Source organism: Berghia stephanieae, chromosome 1 (assembly GCF_034508935.2).
Source record: "Berghia stephanieae isolate SIO BIC M18660-M18661 chromosome 1, UCSD_Bste_1.3, whole genome shotgun sequence".
Classification (NCBI taxonomy): Eukaryota; Metazoa; Mollusca; class Gastropoda; order Nudibranchia; family Aeolidiidae; genus Berghia; species Berghia stephanieae.
In genome coordinates, this window is record NC_088360.1 from 109268164 (window position 1) to 109288163 (window position 20000).

At 38.5% G+C, this 20000-nt stretch overlaps 1 protein-coding gene across 3 annotated transcripts in view; it reads left to right on the top strand.

Annotated features, from left to right (window-relative positions):
• LOC144962696 (neurocalcin) overlaps positions 1-20000 on the top strand; it is a 233048-nt gene that overhangs the window by 169566 nt on the left and 43482 nt on the right. For all 3 annotated transcript variants that reach the window (XM_078895852.1, XM_078895853.1, XM_078895851.1), the window contains one exon: positions 4703-5378. In XM_078895852.1, coding sequence (XP_078751978.1) covers positions 5001-5378 — 378 coding nt within the window. In that variant the 5' untranslated portion in view covers positions 4703-5000. The remainder of the gene's footprint in view (positions 1-4702; positions 5379-20000) is intronic.

Consider the following 20000-nt stretch of genomic DNA (forward strand, 5'->3'; position numbering starts at 1 on the left):
CGCTACGTCTGACAATCATCCCCCAATAGGGAATGAGATTAGCGGAAGAGTAGCGTCCCTTGATTGGACGTCACCTTACAGAGAGAACGTCAATTTGGTTTTGAAGTGTCTCAAGCCGCTTTCACCGGAAGCGAGAACGAGAGACGCATGCGCACAACCAACATGACGTTCTCTCTCCAATAACTTCTCCGCCGGTGACGTCACAGACTATGGCTGACGTCCAGTCAAGGGACGCTACTATTCCGCTAATCTCATTCCCTATATCACTTCATCCACTTTTGCTCTTCCATCCAAATCTCCATCTTTTCATCGAGTATGCTTAACCATTACTCTGGTAAAAAAACAAAAAAAACAACAAACAACAACTCGTATTTCAGAATTTGGCCAGAAAGCCCGTCCTTCGAATACTGATCGATTTAAATGACCCTCATCCTGGCAAAAACTCTTTAACCTGGGACTTCGGGAAGTCTTCCTTAAATTCCCAGGTTCGAGAGATTTTACCAAGATGAGGGCCATTTAAATCGATCGATATTTGAAGGACGAGTTTTCTGGACAAATTTTTAAATACGAGTTTTTTTTCCCAGAGCACGACAGTTTTTAACTGGTTAGTTAATGACAAGCTTAAAATCCCAGATTTTTCGTTTCATCGATTATTCTTTTGGAGTCGGTCGTCGGTCAGTCCATCTCTGTCTGGCGTCCTATCATTCTTTCAGGCCTTGAAACAAGCTAAGGAGGTGCCCTCTTCCGTCCGTCCATTCATCAAGGGGCTCATCCATTCGTCCATAATTTCTCCCACGTTCTGCTATCCACTCACCAATCCATCCTTCCATCAGAATCTATCCATATATCTATTCATCTATTCATCCATGCATCCATCCATCCATCCATTCACCCATCCACCCATCCTTCCATCAGAATCTATCTATTTATCTATTCATCCATGCATCCATCCATCCATCCATCCATTCACCGATCCACTCATCCTTCCAACAGACTCTATCGATATATCTATTCATCTATTCATCCATGCATCCATCCATCCACCCATCCATACATCCATTCATCCATCCGTCCATTGGTGGGGTTCCTGCTTTGTTTTCCATACCCCTATAATACATGTTTTCCAATTGCTTTCTCTCTTTGTCTTGGAACTTAGCTTTGTCCTGGTCCTGGCCCGAGTCTTTGGCTGCGAGGAATATATAGATAATTATAATTTTGGGAGATGATAAATTTTTCATTGTAAATCAATGTTGTAGAAGTTGATCATTATTATACTTGAAATATTTTATAAATAGCTCCTATATATATATATATATATATATATATAAGTGAAAGTAATCTTCCTGATGAGAACGAATGTTCGAAACAATATTGTAGGAGTTGATCATAATTATACTTTAAATATTTTGTAAATAGTTCCTTTTATCAAAAAGTTTAGCTCTATTATTTCATGGTTTTTGTTTTTATAATTTATATATCTGGCAATCGTCTCTACTCGTACTCGTCCATTCACCTAGTCCAGAACACGACTTGTATGTAAGGCCGATCAATCTCCCTAAACGATAACGTCCTCACAGCGTCCATCTTGTGACGCCAGTTTACACCTCGATCTGCTGTCCCTTTAAATTCCATGCTCAATGCGCAACATTTGCCAATCGTCTACTCGTCCAGAACACGATCTGTATGATATGTAAGGCTAATCAATCTCCCTAAACGGTAACGTCCTCACAGCGTCCATCTTGTATGAGCGGCTATTGTGGTCTAATGGTATGATGACACTCGCTTTCGGATCGGAAGGTCCTGGGTTGAGCCTCGCTGGGCTCATAGTTGAGTCCTCGGAAAAGGCTCTTTACTCACATCCTCTCACAGTACTCAGGTGTAAAAGGAGTACCTGGGTGTAACAGCGCTGTCTCTGTCGGGGGAAAAAATGTCTCGTTCTACATGTTACGTGTTGCTGTTGGTCAGGGACCTTTTCTAAAGCGCTTTGCTTGGGCACGTTTAGTGGATATTGCGCTGTATAAAAGCTCAAGTTCAGTTAAAGCGTAATTAACGACAATTTACATCTCGATGTGTACCAATGTTCTCTGAAATATGTATGCATATGCATTTTTAATCCCATGCTCTATGCGCTTTGAATTGCTTATGAAAAATTGTGCAGATTCATGGACTAATGTTGTGTTCACTAGTAACTCGTAGGTCTAAGGTTCAAGACCAGTAGTAAGAGTAAAGCTATTTAGGGTGTCAATGAAACACGGGTTGTATTTCTACGCCATAGCTGCCATTTATAAATATAGATATGCCGTACCCTGAAAAAGTCGCGTTTTAAAAATCTTTTTCCAGAAAAATCGTCCTTCATATGTTTATATTTATGGATTTGTATGGCCATTATCTTGTCAGAAACTCCCAAGCCTGAGGCTTCATCCATCCATCGTCCATCCATCCATTCATCAATCCATCCATCTATCCAATCATTCATCCATCCATCCATCCATTCATCAATCCATCCATCCATCCATCTATCCATCCCTTACTCCATCAATCCAAGCATCTATCTATCCATCCCTTACTCCATCCATCCACGCATCCATCTATCCATCCCTCCCTACCTCCATCCATCCATCTATCCATCCATCCATCCATTCATCTATTCATCTACCCCTGTAATGACGGCGACCGGTTTCCACAAGCCACAAATCCCGCGTTTTGTGTCCTATTGATTTCCAAGTCTGTTCGGACATTGTTGTCAGCCCCTCTCCCATATTAGTCTCACATGGCCTCTGTAATTCATTACATCTCTCTCTCTCTCTCTCTCTCTCTCTCTCTCTCTCTCTCTCTCTCTCTCCCTCTCTCTCTCGCTTTATCTATCTATCTATCTATCTATCTATCTATCTATCTATCTATCTATCATATCTATCTATCTATCTATCATCTATCTATCTCATCTATCCATCTCTCTCTCTCTCTCTCTCTCTCTTTTTTCTCCCTCCTCTCTCTCTATGTCTCTTCTCTATCACTCCTCTATCTTCTTCCTCTCTTCTCTCTTCTCTTTTTCCTCTCTCCTCATCTCTATCTCTCTGTCACTTATCCCCCCCCCCCCCCCCCACCCCTCTCTCGTTGTCTCATCATGCACCCTCTCTTTCCTTCTCTCTCTCTCTCTCTCTCTCTCTCTCTCTCTTTCTCTCTGTCTCGTTCCCCCCTTATCTAAGTGTGTTGTTTGTGTACGCGCGCATAATGTGTGCATGTTTGACCTCATCTTGTCAAAAAATATCAAACCTGCGACTTCCAGTTGATGTACTGATGACAATGGAGACGATGAAAATGATGATGATGAGGATGAGGATGATGGTGATATAAAGCCACTTAAATGATTCTTTGTTGAAATCAATTCGAAGCAACAAATTTAAACTGTATCAATTTTAATGAGTGTATGAATGGATGTATAATTAAATTAATAGAAAAACAAATCAATGAATAAACAAATAACTAACTAAATAAATAGATAAATAGATAAATAAATATATGAATAAATAAGTACATAGATAGATAGATAGATAGATAGATAGATAGATAGATAGATAGATAGATAGATAGATAGATAGATAGATAGATAGATAGATAGATAAATAGATAGATAGATAAATAGATAGATAGATAGATAGATAAATAAATAAAACAATTAATGAATAAATATACAACTAGATAAAGAAAGAAAGAAATAAAGAAACCTATCAGTAAATGAACACCTTCCTGTTATAGTCCGTGAAAGAGGGGAATTTCGAAAGCGAGAAAGTACAGAAGATGAAAGAATGGAGACAAACGGATACTGATCATATTATGAAATATAAGACAGAACTAAAAACGATATTAGGTTACTTTCACTTTCATGCTTAGGGGAAAGTTGGGAGGCAAGGCGGGGGGAGAGATGGAAGACCATAATAAACCAGATTCCTTTATAATTTATTTATACCGGCACGATTTGTTTGCCAAAGGGAGAGAGCAGGCACTTCCTATCTCCGTTGACATAAATATAGTGTTAGTTGCATTCCCCTGAAAGCTGAAAAGACACTAGGGATAGATTGGGTTGGGAGGGGGGGGGGGGGGTATAAACAGTAAAACCCAGGGGCTGATTGGGTGCGAAATGTTTATGCAACGTGATACAGTCTACATGAAATTGTCCGTGAATGTTTTCTACTCTTCTACGACTGATGTCAGTCGACAACTATATCGATCATGGTGGAGTATATTGTTGTTGTTGTTGTTGTTGTTATGAGTACGCTGGTGGACGGGGTACGGTACGAAGTAAGAAGGGTGTGGGAGAGAGGTAAACGAAGGCTAAGTATAATGCCATTGGAGTGGTTGATAGTGGTGGTGGTCATCATCATCACCATTATCATCATCATCATCATCATCATCATCATCATCATCATCATCATCATCATCATCATCATCATCATCGTCGTCGTCGTCATCATCACCACCACCTATCATGAATTCCTATGCCATTCTCTTTGCCATTATCGCCAACATAAAAGCAACCAGACCACTATTAATTTCATGGAAAAGTGTATCTTTGGATATTTTAAAATCTTATCTAGTCAACAAATTACTGAAGTGTTCTATGAATATTTTTACGGTCACTATTAGAGTCGATCAATCTTATACCATGTTTACATCTCATGCTATGTTTCTGTCTCTCTCTCAGGTTGATGATTTATAAACAGTCATTGCTGATGTCACATCCGTAAAGGAGCCATCGTCCATCATCGGGAAGATACAACACATTCCCCCTGAAAAACCACGCAATTCGGCGACACCGACGTAACTACTGCTTGCCTCCAAAACGCAGAGCCTGTTCATCAGGCTTACTGTAGAACATCTCAAATCAGACGACAAACATAATTCATCTTCATCCCAACTACCATCATCATCATCATCCTCCGCCTCCTCCTTCTCCTCACCACCACCACCACCATCATCGACAACACCAAAATCCCGACACCATGGGTAAACAAAACAGCAAACTCAAACCCGAAGTCTTAGAAGATCTCGTCAGTGAAACGCAATTCACGGAACATGAACTCCAGGAGTGGTATAAAGGATTCCTCAAAGATTGTCCAAGCGGACACCTTACAGTGGACGAATTTAAGAAAATTTACGGCAATTTCTTCCCCTACGGCGACGCTTCTAAATTTGCTGAGCATGTATTTCGTACCTTTGACACGAACAGTGACGGTTCTATAGATTTCCGCGAGTTTATTTGTGCCCTCAGTGTCACGTCTAGGGGAAAATTGGAGCAGAAACTAAAATGGGCGTTCAGTATGTACGATTTGGACGGAAATGGCTACATCTCGAGGCAGGAGATGCTGGAAATTGTCTCGGTAAATATTTGAATGTCATGTCTCTATTGAGCTACTTAGGCCGTTGTGTGCATATTCGTAGGCCCTATAACCCTAACTATAATGGGCTCATTGTTGTAATGGGAATACGTTCAAAGCAAAATTGATATTGTCCATACAGTAATTCCAAATCAATAATAAGTTGCGTTCGGTTATCAGGCCTGCTAATATGTACACTTGGGCCCAGGTCATTGACCCTGTGTGCAAGGATGAGTGTATGTTGATTGTATGTGCATGTATGTGTGTGTGTCTCTGTGTGTGTGTGTGTGTATGTGTATAGTTGTTTTCGTTGTTTTGTGTTAATCATTTGAGTTGTCTGTAACATTTCTGCCCATTTCCCTATGAAAAATCACACACACACACCCACCTCCCTCTCTCTCTCTCTCTCTCTCTCTCTCTCTCTCTCTCTCTCTCTCTCCCCCCCCCCCGCCTCTCTCTCTCTCTCACTCTCTCTTGCTTCAGCTGCTCCTACCGCTGCCCCTACTGCTTTTGTTTTCGTTGTCATAGTTACCGCAGCTGCGTACCGAAATGTAGTGATTATGGTTGTGTTAGTTATGGCGTTGATGTTGAGTAATTATAATATTCAGGTCGATCAAGATTTGTCGTTCATCTTATGCCTTGGAACAGACATTTTGCCTGTTGTCCTTCAGAGCCACTGGGCCTATGGAACCGGAGTTTATCCCCGTTTCTGCAGCGTGAAAAGGTCAATAGCAATTGCTTCCTATCCTCCTAGTCTATCGAAAAGTACTTTCCGCCAAATCTAACAGACTCAGCCACCCATTCGCTGCTGGGTGAACGAACAGGAGAGGATCAGAAAAAAATATCGACTGCACCCTGGATCGATCTTGATCCTTTTGCGTGTGAAACGAGTGCTCTACCAACTGAACTGTTGGGACTCCCGGTCTTTGACATGGCTCCGGATTATTTCAGTACCGCAAGGATGGATGACCATCGCTCCAATCGAGATACTAGATACATCATAAATAAATATAGAAAATTTACCAAATTTACGCGCATAGTCATCTCTTAATCTGTGTGGTCTTGTGTGCGACCACTATGTGGTCTTGTGGTATGACACTCGCTTTCGGATCGGAAGGTCCTGGGTTCCAGCCTCGCTCGGCGCATAGTTGAGTCCTTGGAAAATGCTCTTTACTCACATTACCCTACCGTACTCGGGTGTAAAATGATTACCTGGCTGTTAACAGCGTTGTCTCTGCCCCCCCAGAAAATTGTAATATCGCCTGACAGGCGTCATGTCTCGTGCTACATGTTATGTGTTGCTGTTGGCCAGGGACCCCTTGTAAAGCGCTTTGAGCACGTTTAGTGGATATTGCGCTACATAGAAGCTCAATTTTTTTAAAATCTTGCCGCATGTTACCTTGCTTCCAAGGTGATTTTTTATTTTTATTTTTTTTTTGCTAGAGAATTTTCAAATTCGTTTTGTATGCGGCAGATTTCATTGTTTGATTCTTACCAATGGATGCAAGACGAAACTGGCCGGGTTCAAAGAAAAAGAAAAACAAAAAACAAAGGAAAAAAAACGTTTAAAAAAAATTTGCCCAGAAAATGTGTCCTTCAAATATCTATCAAATTACAATGACTCATCTTGTCTGGCACTATCAAACCTCGGATTTTAATAACGCTCTGAGCGCTCTGCATTGTTTCAATATATTATGTGAGTCACATTCACACTTACTTTTTAACCTTGTCCCTGGCTCACTTTCTCCCCGCTAGATTATTATTTTTTTATTTATTTATTTATTTTTTTTTTGTATGTGTCTCGCTGTTGTTTTTTTTTTTGTTTGTTTGTTTGTTTGTTTTTTTTTTTTTTTTTTAATATTTTGGTTTTGTCATTTCCCGCTACCAAATATCATGTGCACGTCGATAATCACTACTTCCGGTCTCACTGGTTTTTAGGTGAAACGGAAGAGATGTAATCGGATAATGATCTTTAGAGTAGAGAAATAATGACCAACCAAAACCGCAGTGTACTCGGTACTCCGTATTCAGTACTCAAGTTATCTCATGCAAACCACCATCATTATCATCCACTCATTGGATAGCATAATAATGTGGTGAATTTCTGGTGACCTTGGTGAACCACACAACCACCACCACCACCATCACCATCACCTCTACCACTTCTACCACTACGTACCGGCATCATTAGCACCCTTAGAATGGTCAGGGGAACTACAGAATGAGTTGGTGTCAACGGCGAGGTCCCAGCGGAAGAGGGCTCAAGCTGTGCCTGATACAATCTCTGTTCTCATGCAATCTGTTTTTGCCCATCCCCCCTCTCTCCTTTCTCTCTATCCCTATCTATCTATCTATCTATCTATCTATCTATCTATCTATCTATCTATCTATCTATCTATCTATCTATCTATCTATCAATCTATCTATCTATCTATCTATCTATCTATCTATCTATCTATCTATCTATCTATCTATCTATCTATCTATCTATCTATCTATCTATCTATCTATCTATCTATCTATCTATCTATCTATCTATCTATCTATCTATCTATCTATCTATCTATCTATCTATCTATCTATCTATCTATCTATCTATCTATCTATCTATCTATCTATCTATCTATCTATCTATCTATCTATCTATCTATCTATCTATCTATCTACTGTCTGTCTGTTTATCCATCTATCTATCTATCTATCTATCTATCTATCTATCTATCTCTATCTATCTATCTATCTATCTATCTATCTATCTATCTATCTATCTATCTATCTATCTATCTGTCAGTGTCTCTTTATCTGTCTGTCTGTCAATCAGTCGATCTTTCTAAAATGAATAACTAAAAATACACATCAACAATTGCATAACCATTTCCCAAAGGGCTACCTTGCACAATGCGCTTTTGCTTAAATTAATACAGAGGGAGGGCCTTAACACGTAACCAGATTAACGAATCCGGACACCTGTTTGATACTGTCACTCTTCAAATATCCGTCATTGCAGGAAAATCAAAAAATGGAATTAACCCTCTCCCTACAGGACCCTTTTCAAAAGTTGTCCCGAAACTTCACACACCACCACACCCAACACTAAAATAGTTTTTTCTTACTCTAACAGAAAAGCAACAAGTACATTCTGTACACGATATTGCTCTGCAACAATTGTCAAGTTTTTAGGGTTATAACGAGTATACATTTTTAAAATGTTGTGATGTACAAATGAAATATGAGACTACGAAAATTGTTGGTTCCGTGAAAGAATTTAGATAATCCCTCGAAAACACGTCGGATACTCAAGTATTACAAGTTTGTTGTCAAGAGAGCAAATAATGCTTGAAAAAAAAGTTGAGCTCGAATCTGGTCTTCCTAGGTCACAATATGCAACACTTTAACTACTCAGCCACACCGCCCCAACAAACGTAAAAAAAAAACCCCCAGCAAAATACACGTCGAATTGAGACCTTGAATTTGAATTAAGATTGGCCATTTGAAAATAATATTGTAATGTGAAGAAATCCATTTTTGAAATCTGAACCAGCGTTTTCTGTAAAATGTTTTGACGTCAATACAAACTGTAAGAAAGGAAGTTGAATTCCGACACCCAAAGGGAACTAACTACAAAAGAAATTTCCTGGAGAAAAAATTAAATAAATAACAAGTTCAAAAACGATCACTCTTGTTATGATTGCAGTTGTAACACAACTCCTTTAAAATTTTTGTTTTTATAAATTTTAAAAGGATGTTTCGCCATGTAGGAGGAAGAAACAAGACCGCGAGCGAGGCCAGTTCGAAGTTAGTCTGCATTGGGATTATACAATTCTGAAGGAATATTTTGACGATTTCTTTTGTTGTTTGGGAAGTGTTCGCTGTTTTCTCGCACACCATTTTGGTGCCATCTGTGACCCCTCGTCTCAAAACGGTATTAAGTCGGGTTGATTCAGTTTCTGAAAATTGAGTTTGTAGCCAGAAATATCAGACTTGATGTTGAGTTTATATGCTTTATATAGGAGAATGAATATCATAGTTTAAGAGTGATAAATACCAATAATTCATGACTTTTGACCAGTTTAACGTTAAATTGACTTTTTAGCGTCTTGTTCATCCCGACATAGTACCGTTTTGAGACGTTGGGTCACATTTTAAAATCAGATAACACCGGAGTGCAATATATTCTCGCTCGATCAGCTGGAATACCCTCAAGTTTTCATTTACATTACCGTTACATTGGCGTTAACTTCTTAACAGCCGTAAACGTATATTAATATGTGAAGGGTTAGTTTTCTGGCCAAATTTTTTTTTTTTAATTTGTTTCCCCCCCCCCCCCCCTCTCCCATATTTCGACAATGCTCTTTTTTGTTATTTTATCCACCTCCCTCGACCCTCCCATAAATAATGGAAGTAATGCCTTGTTTTTTGACATTTAATATATCACTACAACATGGCATAGGAATAAGCCAAGTCACCCTTTTGGATCAAAAGGCCCGTGGATTCGAATCCACGTGAACTGCTAAGGATGACAAAATCATGTTAAAAAGAAGTGTGCAAATCGCAGAATATCCAATAATAGCTTGTGGCTTAACGATTAAAAGTCGTGCCGAGGTTAATGCCAATATTAAGAGGATGCCATAACGTTTATTATTGGGTGCAGACCACCGCCACTACCACAGACCAAGTCGATTTCTGCAACATCTTTGTCTCTTGTTGGCACCGTGCGGCTTCCATCCTTCATTCAAGAGCTGCCTACTTGAAATTGCAGAAATTATTCGTATTTCCAACGAAAAAAAAAAAGAAAAAAAAAAGAAAAGTTACCATAAAAATAACTTTACACGTTATAATTTGCCCTCAACATGATGAAAAGAAGAAAAAAAAATGCTCCAAAGTCATATATATAGGTTTTCTGGAATGACAATTTCCTTTTCAGTAAGATATACTAGTCCAATAGACATTTGAAGCTTTGCAGCCTGGGTGGGGTTCCTGACCTCCCATAGTTAGCAGGGAGGTACATACTGTGTCTTCTATCCTCCTATATATGTTTTCCAACATGCTTTCTGTCTTTGTCTTGGAATGAGATTACTTGGTTTTGTCCAGGACCTGCCCGGATACCCTAGCTGGGAGGGAATCAGTCAAATGAATAGTTAAGAGTTTTGGGAGATGATAATTTTTCCTTGTAAATCATCTCTCTGTTTTGCACTGTGTTGTTTTGTTTACATATTATATATAATATGTAAACATTTGATTGTATTCGTCTTAGTGTGCTTGTGTCTGGATGAGACTTTTAGGTGATCTCAAACTAAACAATTCTCCTTCATCTTATCTTTTCTTGGGTGCTTTAATTGAATTCTATAACTTTTTACTATCCCATTTTCTTCCCTTTTACTGGCGCTGATATGACCTTAATGTGTTGCAAGCGCCTTAAAACCCTTAAAAACAAACAAAGTCAACAACTCTGCAGCCGGAGTAAAAAAATAAATAATCGTAATTCTACGAAACTTTCGTGATACTAGGCAGGTCTGCCTTTCCCCGGTAACGAGGGGCCGCATCTATCAACCCCCCCCCCCCCCCCCTCTCTCCTTCCATCTTTTTTCTGGGATCGGCCACCACCATCTCTCTATCTCATTAGCGGGTGGATACTAGCAACATACCGTCGTCGTCAGCTTCGATTTTGCTGTCATAACCATTTTTACACGTGCCCTCGTTCGGTCGTTGCTGGAACGCGGGCAAAAGATGGGTTGGCGATGAATGAAGGGAATGTCTTTTCTATGTCTTGATAGCGAATATGGTCCGAGTAGCAAAGGATGCTATTTGTGGCGTTAGTAGTGTTTGCTCTAGTAGAAATCAAATCATAACTTTCTATATATCGACTTTAAAGACAGTGTAGACGTCAGGAGAAATGGTTCAAATTAAACAGATGAGTTCCAGCAATATCTAGTATTTTGAGCAAAAAAACGTCATCAGAGCACGCATGATCTTAATAAGAGATATACTCAATATTTCGAGATATGTAAACAAAACAAATATGATGAAAAATAATAAAAATATAATAAATAATAATAATAAATATATAAAATAATAATATAATAAATTAATAATAATATCAGTACTAACAGAGATATTATAATGAAATATATCTCAAAACTACATATAATTTGACTGCTTCCTCACCGTCATGACTCGCAAGGCCGTACAAAACAAATAATCCATTACAATAAATATATAATATATATATATATATATATATATATATATATATATATATATATATATATTATTATATTATATAAATATATATATATATATGATTATTATATATATATATATTATAAACATATATTATATTTTAGTAATGGGATTATTGTTTTGTACTGCCTTGCGGAATCATTGATCGGTGAGGGACAGTATATGTATTTTTGTTAGTTTTGGAGATATTATTTTTTCATTATAAATCATCTCTCTGTTACGTACTGATATTTATTATTATTATTATTATTATTATTATTATTATTATTATTATTATTATTATTTTATTATTTTATATATATTATTATTATTATTTATTATTAGTATCATCATTTGTTTTGTTTTTAACATATTGTAAATTTGGTTATTCCTCTTATTAAGATCATGCGTTGGCGTCTGGATGACGTTTTTTTGTGGCCTCAAACTACGTTCACTGATAGTTTGCTCTTGGAATCGTCATCTGTTTCCAATTTGAACCATTTCTCCTGACGTCTACAAAGGAATTTTTTTTTCTCTCCAAAGCTTTTAATATCCAGCATATTGATTTTCAAGAAAAATGTAATTGGATTCTATCCCGGAATATTCTTTAATTAATCCAGTACTTACAAATCCACGTGTGACATTATGCGTCTCAACAGCTGCGGAGATTGCAAATTTCACAGCTTAAAGCTTTAAAAGGTAAAGGTGATGGGAGATTACAAATTCCACAGCGTTCCATGGCCCCAAGAAGTCGGGAAGAGAAGGGTCTAGTTAGACTAACGTTTGAAGCGACTTTTTTTTAGGGGGGGGGGGGGGTCGTGGATAGCTCATACGGTAGAGTCACGATCTCCTCCCCCCCCCCCCCCCCCCCTCCCCCATCCCCCGGGCCAGGCGGAGTTGTCGTACCAGTAAAGTCGCGGGTTCGAGCGTAGCCATCGTTAACATATAGCCTGAAACAAGGACCCTCTAGGACTGGCAGTTTGACGTCATTTTTTAGGTTTGTGTCGCGTCGTTAGTAGAGCTAGAAACAAGTTATGTCATTGGTTGAACTATTGAATACAACTCACGATTTGTTTTCTTTTCTTGCAAAAGACTGGCATTTTGACGTCATTTTTTGGTCAGTGTCAGGTTATAATAACTGTTACAATGGCTACGGTTCGAGCCGCTCGCCGCCGCGAAGTTTTTATTCTCTGTTGTCTACTTGCACTTTCTACCGACTCACTTTATAATATCTTGTTTTGATTTAGGCCCATGGTAAGTGGTGGATCCCATCGTGTTTTCCTCGTGATTTCACTCACTCAACCCTAACACTGACTATATCCGTAGTTTACCCGGGCTACTTTTACCCAATGCCCATTTATTACATTTTTCTGAGACAAATTATGGGCGTAGTATCAAAACCAACGTTTTTACTTTTTACATGTTAATGGTTGTTGAATAAAACTATCTTTGTAGACTACATGCTCATTTTAAATAGATAGTTCTAAGATGACGTCACTCAGGTCTTTGTTATTGTTTTTTGCCATCCGCGTTTATGAGTAATGCTCACTGAACTGTATTAACCTGACTATAATCGTTCATGGATACACACAGTTTTGTGTGTTGGTCCGTTATACTTCCGGATGGCAATGTTATGAGCATCTTAGCCAAGCGCATATTATCTATACATTTCTTCCAATTTTGAAAAGTAGCAAAGACAACTCTAGGATTGAGTGAGTTAATAGTGCGACATGTCACTCAGGCTAAAATGGTCTCTAGCCCTGCCAATAGTTCAATGGCATTACTTATTCATGTTCTCCCGTGTAGACGTGTTATCCCTAGCCTGCCTTTGTCACGACAAAACATCTCTTCTTAAAAGCTTGGGCGATAAAATGTCGTCCTACTTACTGAGCCATTCATTCGGCCCATGGAGCCGGAGTTTATTCCGGTTTTTGTAGCGTGAAGCAGACAATAGCAATTGCTTGCTGTCCCTTTGGATAGGACGGCTAGTCTGTCGCAAAGTATGTACTTCCGCCAAATCTTACAGACTCAGCTCCCCATTCACTGCTGGGTGAACAGGGGTATTGGGGGGGGGGGGGGGATTCAGAAAAAAAATCTCGAATGCACCCGGGATTGATCTCGGTCTCTTTGCGTGTGAAGCGAGTTATCGGGACCCCCTAGAAAATGTTGACTTCATGATATAATGATATCGATAAATTGAATATGATTAAGACTGCAAACTGAGTGCAATCATTTTCCTCTCCGGTCCGGTCCGTCTTGGCCTCCATTTGACATTTCCTCTCAGTCGGTCTTTTGTTTTATCATAGCAAAGTGATTGCAACTCACTCGGTTTTTGTTGCCGAACCATACCGGAACCGAACGCGAACGTTTTATCTCGAAAATAAAATTTCTTTCAGTTTTCTACTAACAAAGTGAAAAAAACAAAACACACGGAGTTTCCTTGTTATTGTTTTAAGAACACCTTGGATGATCAGTTCTCACTAAATAATTGTTTGAATAGTAATATAATAAACGTTTTAGGTTGCACGTAGTTTTGTTTGCTGGTCTATTTCATGTGTTAGTTTGAGTAAATTACAGGAATGTATAGCGTCCATGACACATTGCACGAACAGGAGACGAAAATGAATGCACTCAGCCCAAGTTAGATAGATAACAACCGATTTATCGAAATATCTCAAACCTGAAACTAAAAATATTAATTTAGATTTTAGACAATTGTGGCAAGTGTGAGTCGTCTCAACGAATCGGATGTAGGATTACTCTGCCATTTAATTAACGAAGACTAATAATAAGGACATTTCGAGTGTTTCTGCTTTAATCGACAAAACACGATGATTAAAACACTAAATACGAATTCACGGGTTTTCAGGCCAAATTAATATATTAAAAAAAAACGTGTTTGGGTTTTATTCAGATTAGATACGGCAACTATGTATTTTCTAACCAAAATATGTTTTAAGCGTTTTATTCGTGTATGGTACTTTGGTTTGGCCATCTCAATAATGGCCGCCGCTCTAAATTATTATAATCAGCTTTATTGTCTAACTTCATTACCGTACAAAGGGGTTTCCATTACCGAAAAAAAATTAATTAACACAACAACAGCAGTGAAGCTTTAGCAGAGCATATTTAATTTTAATACTTGGTATTTCCCATTATTTTCTGGTTCATTATGTAATAATGTTATATTGACAAGGGAGTTAGTTCAGATAGCTCAGTTGATAGAGCCCTTGTTTCACACGCAAAGGGACCGAGATCGATCCCGGGTGAATTCGAAATCCCCCCCCCCCCCCACACACACACACAATGTCCCTTTCCAACCAGCAGTGATTGAGTAGCTGGGCTTGTCAGATCTGGCGGAAAGTAAGTTCTGACTATCAGTTAAAATCATGGTCCATACTTATAACAAACCTCTAGTTATTTCTAGAGTTGTTTTGTAAAATACATACCTACATACAGAATAATATATAACCTAATGTACAGTTTTTGACCGTCTATTGGATTTTCGGGCCCAGGGAAGAGCCGGCAGGACCTTGACAGAGCTATGTCCGAGGTTTCGACCTATTCAATGATATTGGTCAAAAACTGTATTATAATTATGACACCCCGGTTGTACAATTACCTATAAAATCATCGTTAAAGTTAAAGTCAGTAAATAGGAAAAACATCAGAAATGTCAATAATATTCTCAACTAATTCGAGAGTAGATTTTTAGTTTAATTTGAATTGTCAACACCCCCTCCCCCCCCCCCCCCCTCCAAAAAACAAACAACAACAACAAAAAAACAAAACAAAACAAATCAAACCAACCCCCCCCCCTTCCCCCCAACCCCCCCCCCCCCCCAAAAAAAAAAAACAACAATACAAAAACAAACAAACGATACAAACAAAACAAAACGGTAACCACACTGTTGCTTATTGCTCCCCTTTTGTTAGCGGCCAATATGCATTATTTTTGACTGTTTTATTTAAAAGGAGGAAGAGTAGAGGGATTGTCATGATATTTATTTCATATATCATTATTACAGTGGTCAAATATCGACAAACTACTATCCGTTGGAAGTGAGCGGAATAAGGGCAGAAAGTCGTGATGTCACACCTCTGTTACTGTTCCGGTTCAAAACTCATTGGAAGACGTGTGTAACCAGCCCTCCGAAGGACTAACAAGGAATAGGTTACATAATATTATTGAATCATAAGGCGGTATAACTATAATATTCGTAGCAGGATGTATAGATAGTATGCGCTTGGCTAAGAAGCTCATAACATTGCCATCCGGAATTACAACGGACCAACACACAAAACTGTGTGTATCCATGAACGTTTATAGTCTGGTTAATACAGTTCAGTGAGCATTACTCATAAACGCGGATGGCAAAAAACAATAACAAAGACCCGATTGACCTCATCTTCGAACTATCTATAGATAGTATGCAGATGACGTCACTCAGGCCTTTGTTATTGTTTTTGCCATCCGCGTTTGTGAGTTGTTCTCACTAAACTGTATTAACCAGACTATAAAAGTTCATGGTTACACAGAGTTTGTGTGTAGGTCCGTTATACTTCCGGATGGCAATGTTGTGAACTCCTTGGCAAAGCGCATTCTATCTATAGGCATATCCATAGGATTATGGAACGTAAAAGAGCGAGGACGGATGGTCAAGCATTTATTTAGACTAGAGAATAAGATGTCATCATTTGGAATCTGGGAGATGAGTTGCACAAGGTGTTTTACATTAACAGTTTTACAATTCTAATGAGATTTGAACCAGGAGATACAGTTGTACAAGGTGTTTTACAATAACAGTTTTACAATTCTAATAATATTGGAACCAGGAGATACAGTTGCACAAGGTGTTTTACATTAACAGTTTTACAATTCTAATGAGATTTGAACCAGGAGATACAGTTGTACAAGGTGTTTTACAATCACAGTTTTACAATTCTAATGCGATTTGAACCAGGAGATCAATTGCACAAGGTGTTTTACAATAACAGTTTTACAATTCTAATAATATTGGAACCAGGAGATCAATTGCACAAGGTGTTTTACATTAACAGTTTTACAATTCCAATGAGATTGGAACCAGTAATTTGACACCATACTTTTGTTCCCTTTTAAATATGGGCGCAGTAAAATATATTCATCTATATGTAAAATATATTCATCTAAATGTAATATGTATTCATTTCCTTTTTATAATTATATAATGAACACAAAAACAAAATAGGTCTGTTATTCTTAATTTACATAAACAATAAGTCATGAATTATGTTAAATTATGACAACTATCATGATGTAATTATCTAAACTGAATGGGAAAAAAATACGAAAGATTATATCTCTGTTAGACGATGCGCCTGTTGCTTGCATAAGGCTACGGCTTCATTACGAGCGAAGCGTGCGGGGCGGAGCTGAGTGAGAACATAAAAGAACAAATTAATATAAAGAGGTAACTGGCACATATCAGCAGCGAAGCAGAGCGGAGCGAGAGATTTGACCAGTTTTCTTCGCTCGCATCGCTCGATGCACACATTATTGTCTTCAGTCTACACAGCAGACTCTGAAAGAAATTAAATGATTACACGTGAAGTACATGAATCGCTTTGAATCGCTCGCTTTCCATCGCCGCTTTCAGTGAAGACACATAAGTAAATCGCTTCGCTTCACTTCGCCCCGCCCGATTCGCTCGCAGTTTTGCCTTAGGGATGTTAATACGTTGTCTACTTAGATTGTACAATAGGATATCCTGGTTACATAATGTAGTATTTCACTATTATCTACTTTTATTTATTCATTTATGCTATAGATTATGGATATAATTTGGCTGAAGGATGCAATAGATTGTGGATATTTGGCTGAAAGATGCAATAGATTGTGGATATTTGGCTGAAAGATACTTACTTTTCCTCACTGAAGAAGAGGTCACATTGTGTAGTGTCAAATTACAATTCATTTGCATCTAAAATTGGATACGGTTGTGTTTTTTTAAAAGAGGAATTTGTACTATTACCATGTACCCAGACTTTGCTTGCGGGCCCCCTGTCTAGAAGTTTCTGTACACACAGCGGTACGCCATGAAAAGAAGCCAAAGAAAAAAAAATATTAAGAACTCAACAAAAAAAAAACAAAAACAAAAATACAACAAAAAAAAAAAAAACCCCAACAAAAAAACGAAAACAATTAACAAATAAGAACTAAAACAACCAATCCCCCCCCCCCCCCCTAAAATAATTAAAAAATAAATAAATAATTGGGATTTTATACAGTGCAATATCCACTTAACGTGCTCAAAGCGCTTTACAAACGAGTGTTTAAAATTTTGGCCAGAAAATTCGTCCTTCGAATATCGATCGATTAAAAGGCACCCTCGTCCTGGTAAGAATTTCTCAAACCCGGGACTTCCTCGAACACTTCACTTAATTCCCAAGTGGGAGGAGTTTTTCACAAGGTGAATGTCATTTTAATCAATCGATATTTGAAGGACGAGTTTTCTGGCCAAAATATAATAAAAACAACAAAACATGCTTTTTTATTTTATTTTATTTATTTTTTTTTTTACTGATTAGGAAAGACAGGTGTTATAAACATAAACACGTAGAGAAGAAACCACCAATGTAACCTGAGCCTAGTGTCATTTTGATAATACGTATTCTATCGTACCTCAAGGGGGTGGGGTGGGGGTGGGGGGGTGGGGGTTTGAGATGGACACGTTTTTAAATTTTGGCCAGAAAACTCGTCCTTCTTCGAATTTGATAGATTAAAACGAATGATCATCTTCTTGTCAAAAACTCTCAAACCTGGGATTCATGAAATCCCAGTTGTGAGAGTTTTTTATATTTAATTTTATTATATATTTTTTTGATTAACAATTTTAGGGGACCTTATTAATAGATGGATATTTGAAGGGCGAATTTTTTGGCCAAAATATTTTTAACAAGAAAAAAATGAACAAACAAAAACGTGTATATATATATATATATATATATATATATATATATATATATATATATATATATATATATATATATATATATTATTTTATTTTAAAGGTGTTATATTCATAGTTCGTTGGTCACTAGATATTAGGCTTTTAACGAAATCGGGTCGAACGCCGAACCCGAACGCCGAACCCGAACGGATATAGCCTTCTCACGTGACCATGAACGAGATCTGGATAGTGAAGACTCTCAAGCGGTATGCAGCATCGGATCTAAGGTCACGTGATAGAGGATAGCTTGGGTTGCTGTTGGCTTGTGTTAGGGGAGGGGCAAGGTCAGTGTCATTCAATATTATATAATTGTGCATGTGGCGCTCTATACAGAGAGAAAATTATAAATTGATTACGGGGGAAGGTGGGGGAGGGGGGGGGGGTGGGTTGACCCACAAACGATCGAGGTGTTGGGCTTCGGTAGACCATGATACGAAATCAAAGAGAAAAGGCCGCTGGTACTTGGATGGTGGAAATGGTTGGGGGGGGGGGGGGGGGGGGGGGGTAGTGACAATCAGCATGGGATGTATATATTAACATTAATAATATAGGCAATAGATGACCAGGATGTGTATTGTTTGTGTATTGTTTGTATATGTTTGTGTGTGTGTGTGTGTGTGTGTGTGTGCGCGCGCGCGTGTGTGTGTGTGAAAGGGATTACACAAAAACACCTTTCTCTGTAGCTTCCAAATGATTACGTATACGATAAATTTGAAACCCACATTGTTTGAATCAGCTCACTAATTAATTCCTGAGCCTTGAGATGGTGACGCAACTATTACATACAAGACCTTGCAGTCGAGACGGCAGGGCTTTTGGGTTACACAACCACTATTTACCCATCGTCAGCGGTACTCTTTGATGTATACAACACTCACCGCCTTTACGCAAAGCCGCCTGCCCATAAATCAAGAGATGGTCTCCTAACTGTTCACAAGCGAACTGTCAAACGAGCAATCGATGATTGGATAAGAATCTCAAGATCTCATATAATAAGGTAAGTTTTGGAGAGGTGATATCCCTCCACCCGTCATCGGACAGAACTTTCATTGCGTTATATCATATGAGCTCCGCCTCCTCTTTCTATTCGGGAGTGACGAGATTAGACGAGAGGACGCGAGAAAAAAAATGGTCACGTGTTGGGCAAGTCGTTCGTTAGGCGAGCTTCGGTGTCTAACTATAACTCCGTATTGTGCTGTGTCAAGGCACGACGGTTTCTGTGGTCTTGTGGTATGACACTCGCTTTCGGATCGGAAAGTCCTGGATTCAAGCCTTGCTTGCTCGGCGCATAGTTGAGTTGAGTCCTTGGAAAAGGCTCCTTACTCACATTCTCACACCGTTCTCAGATGTAAACCGAGCACCTGGCTGGGCGTTAACAGCGTTGTCTCTGTTGAAAAAAAAAGTGTAACAAGCA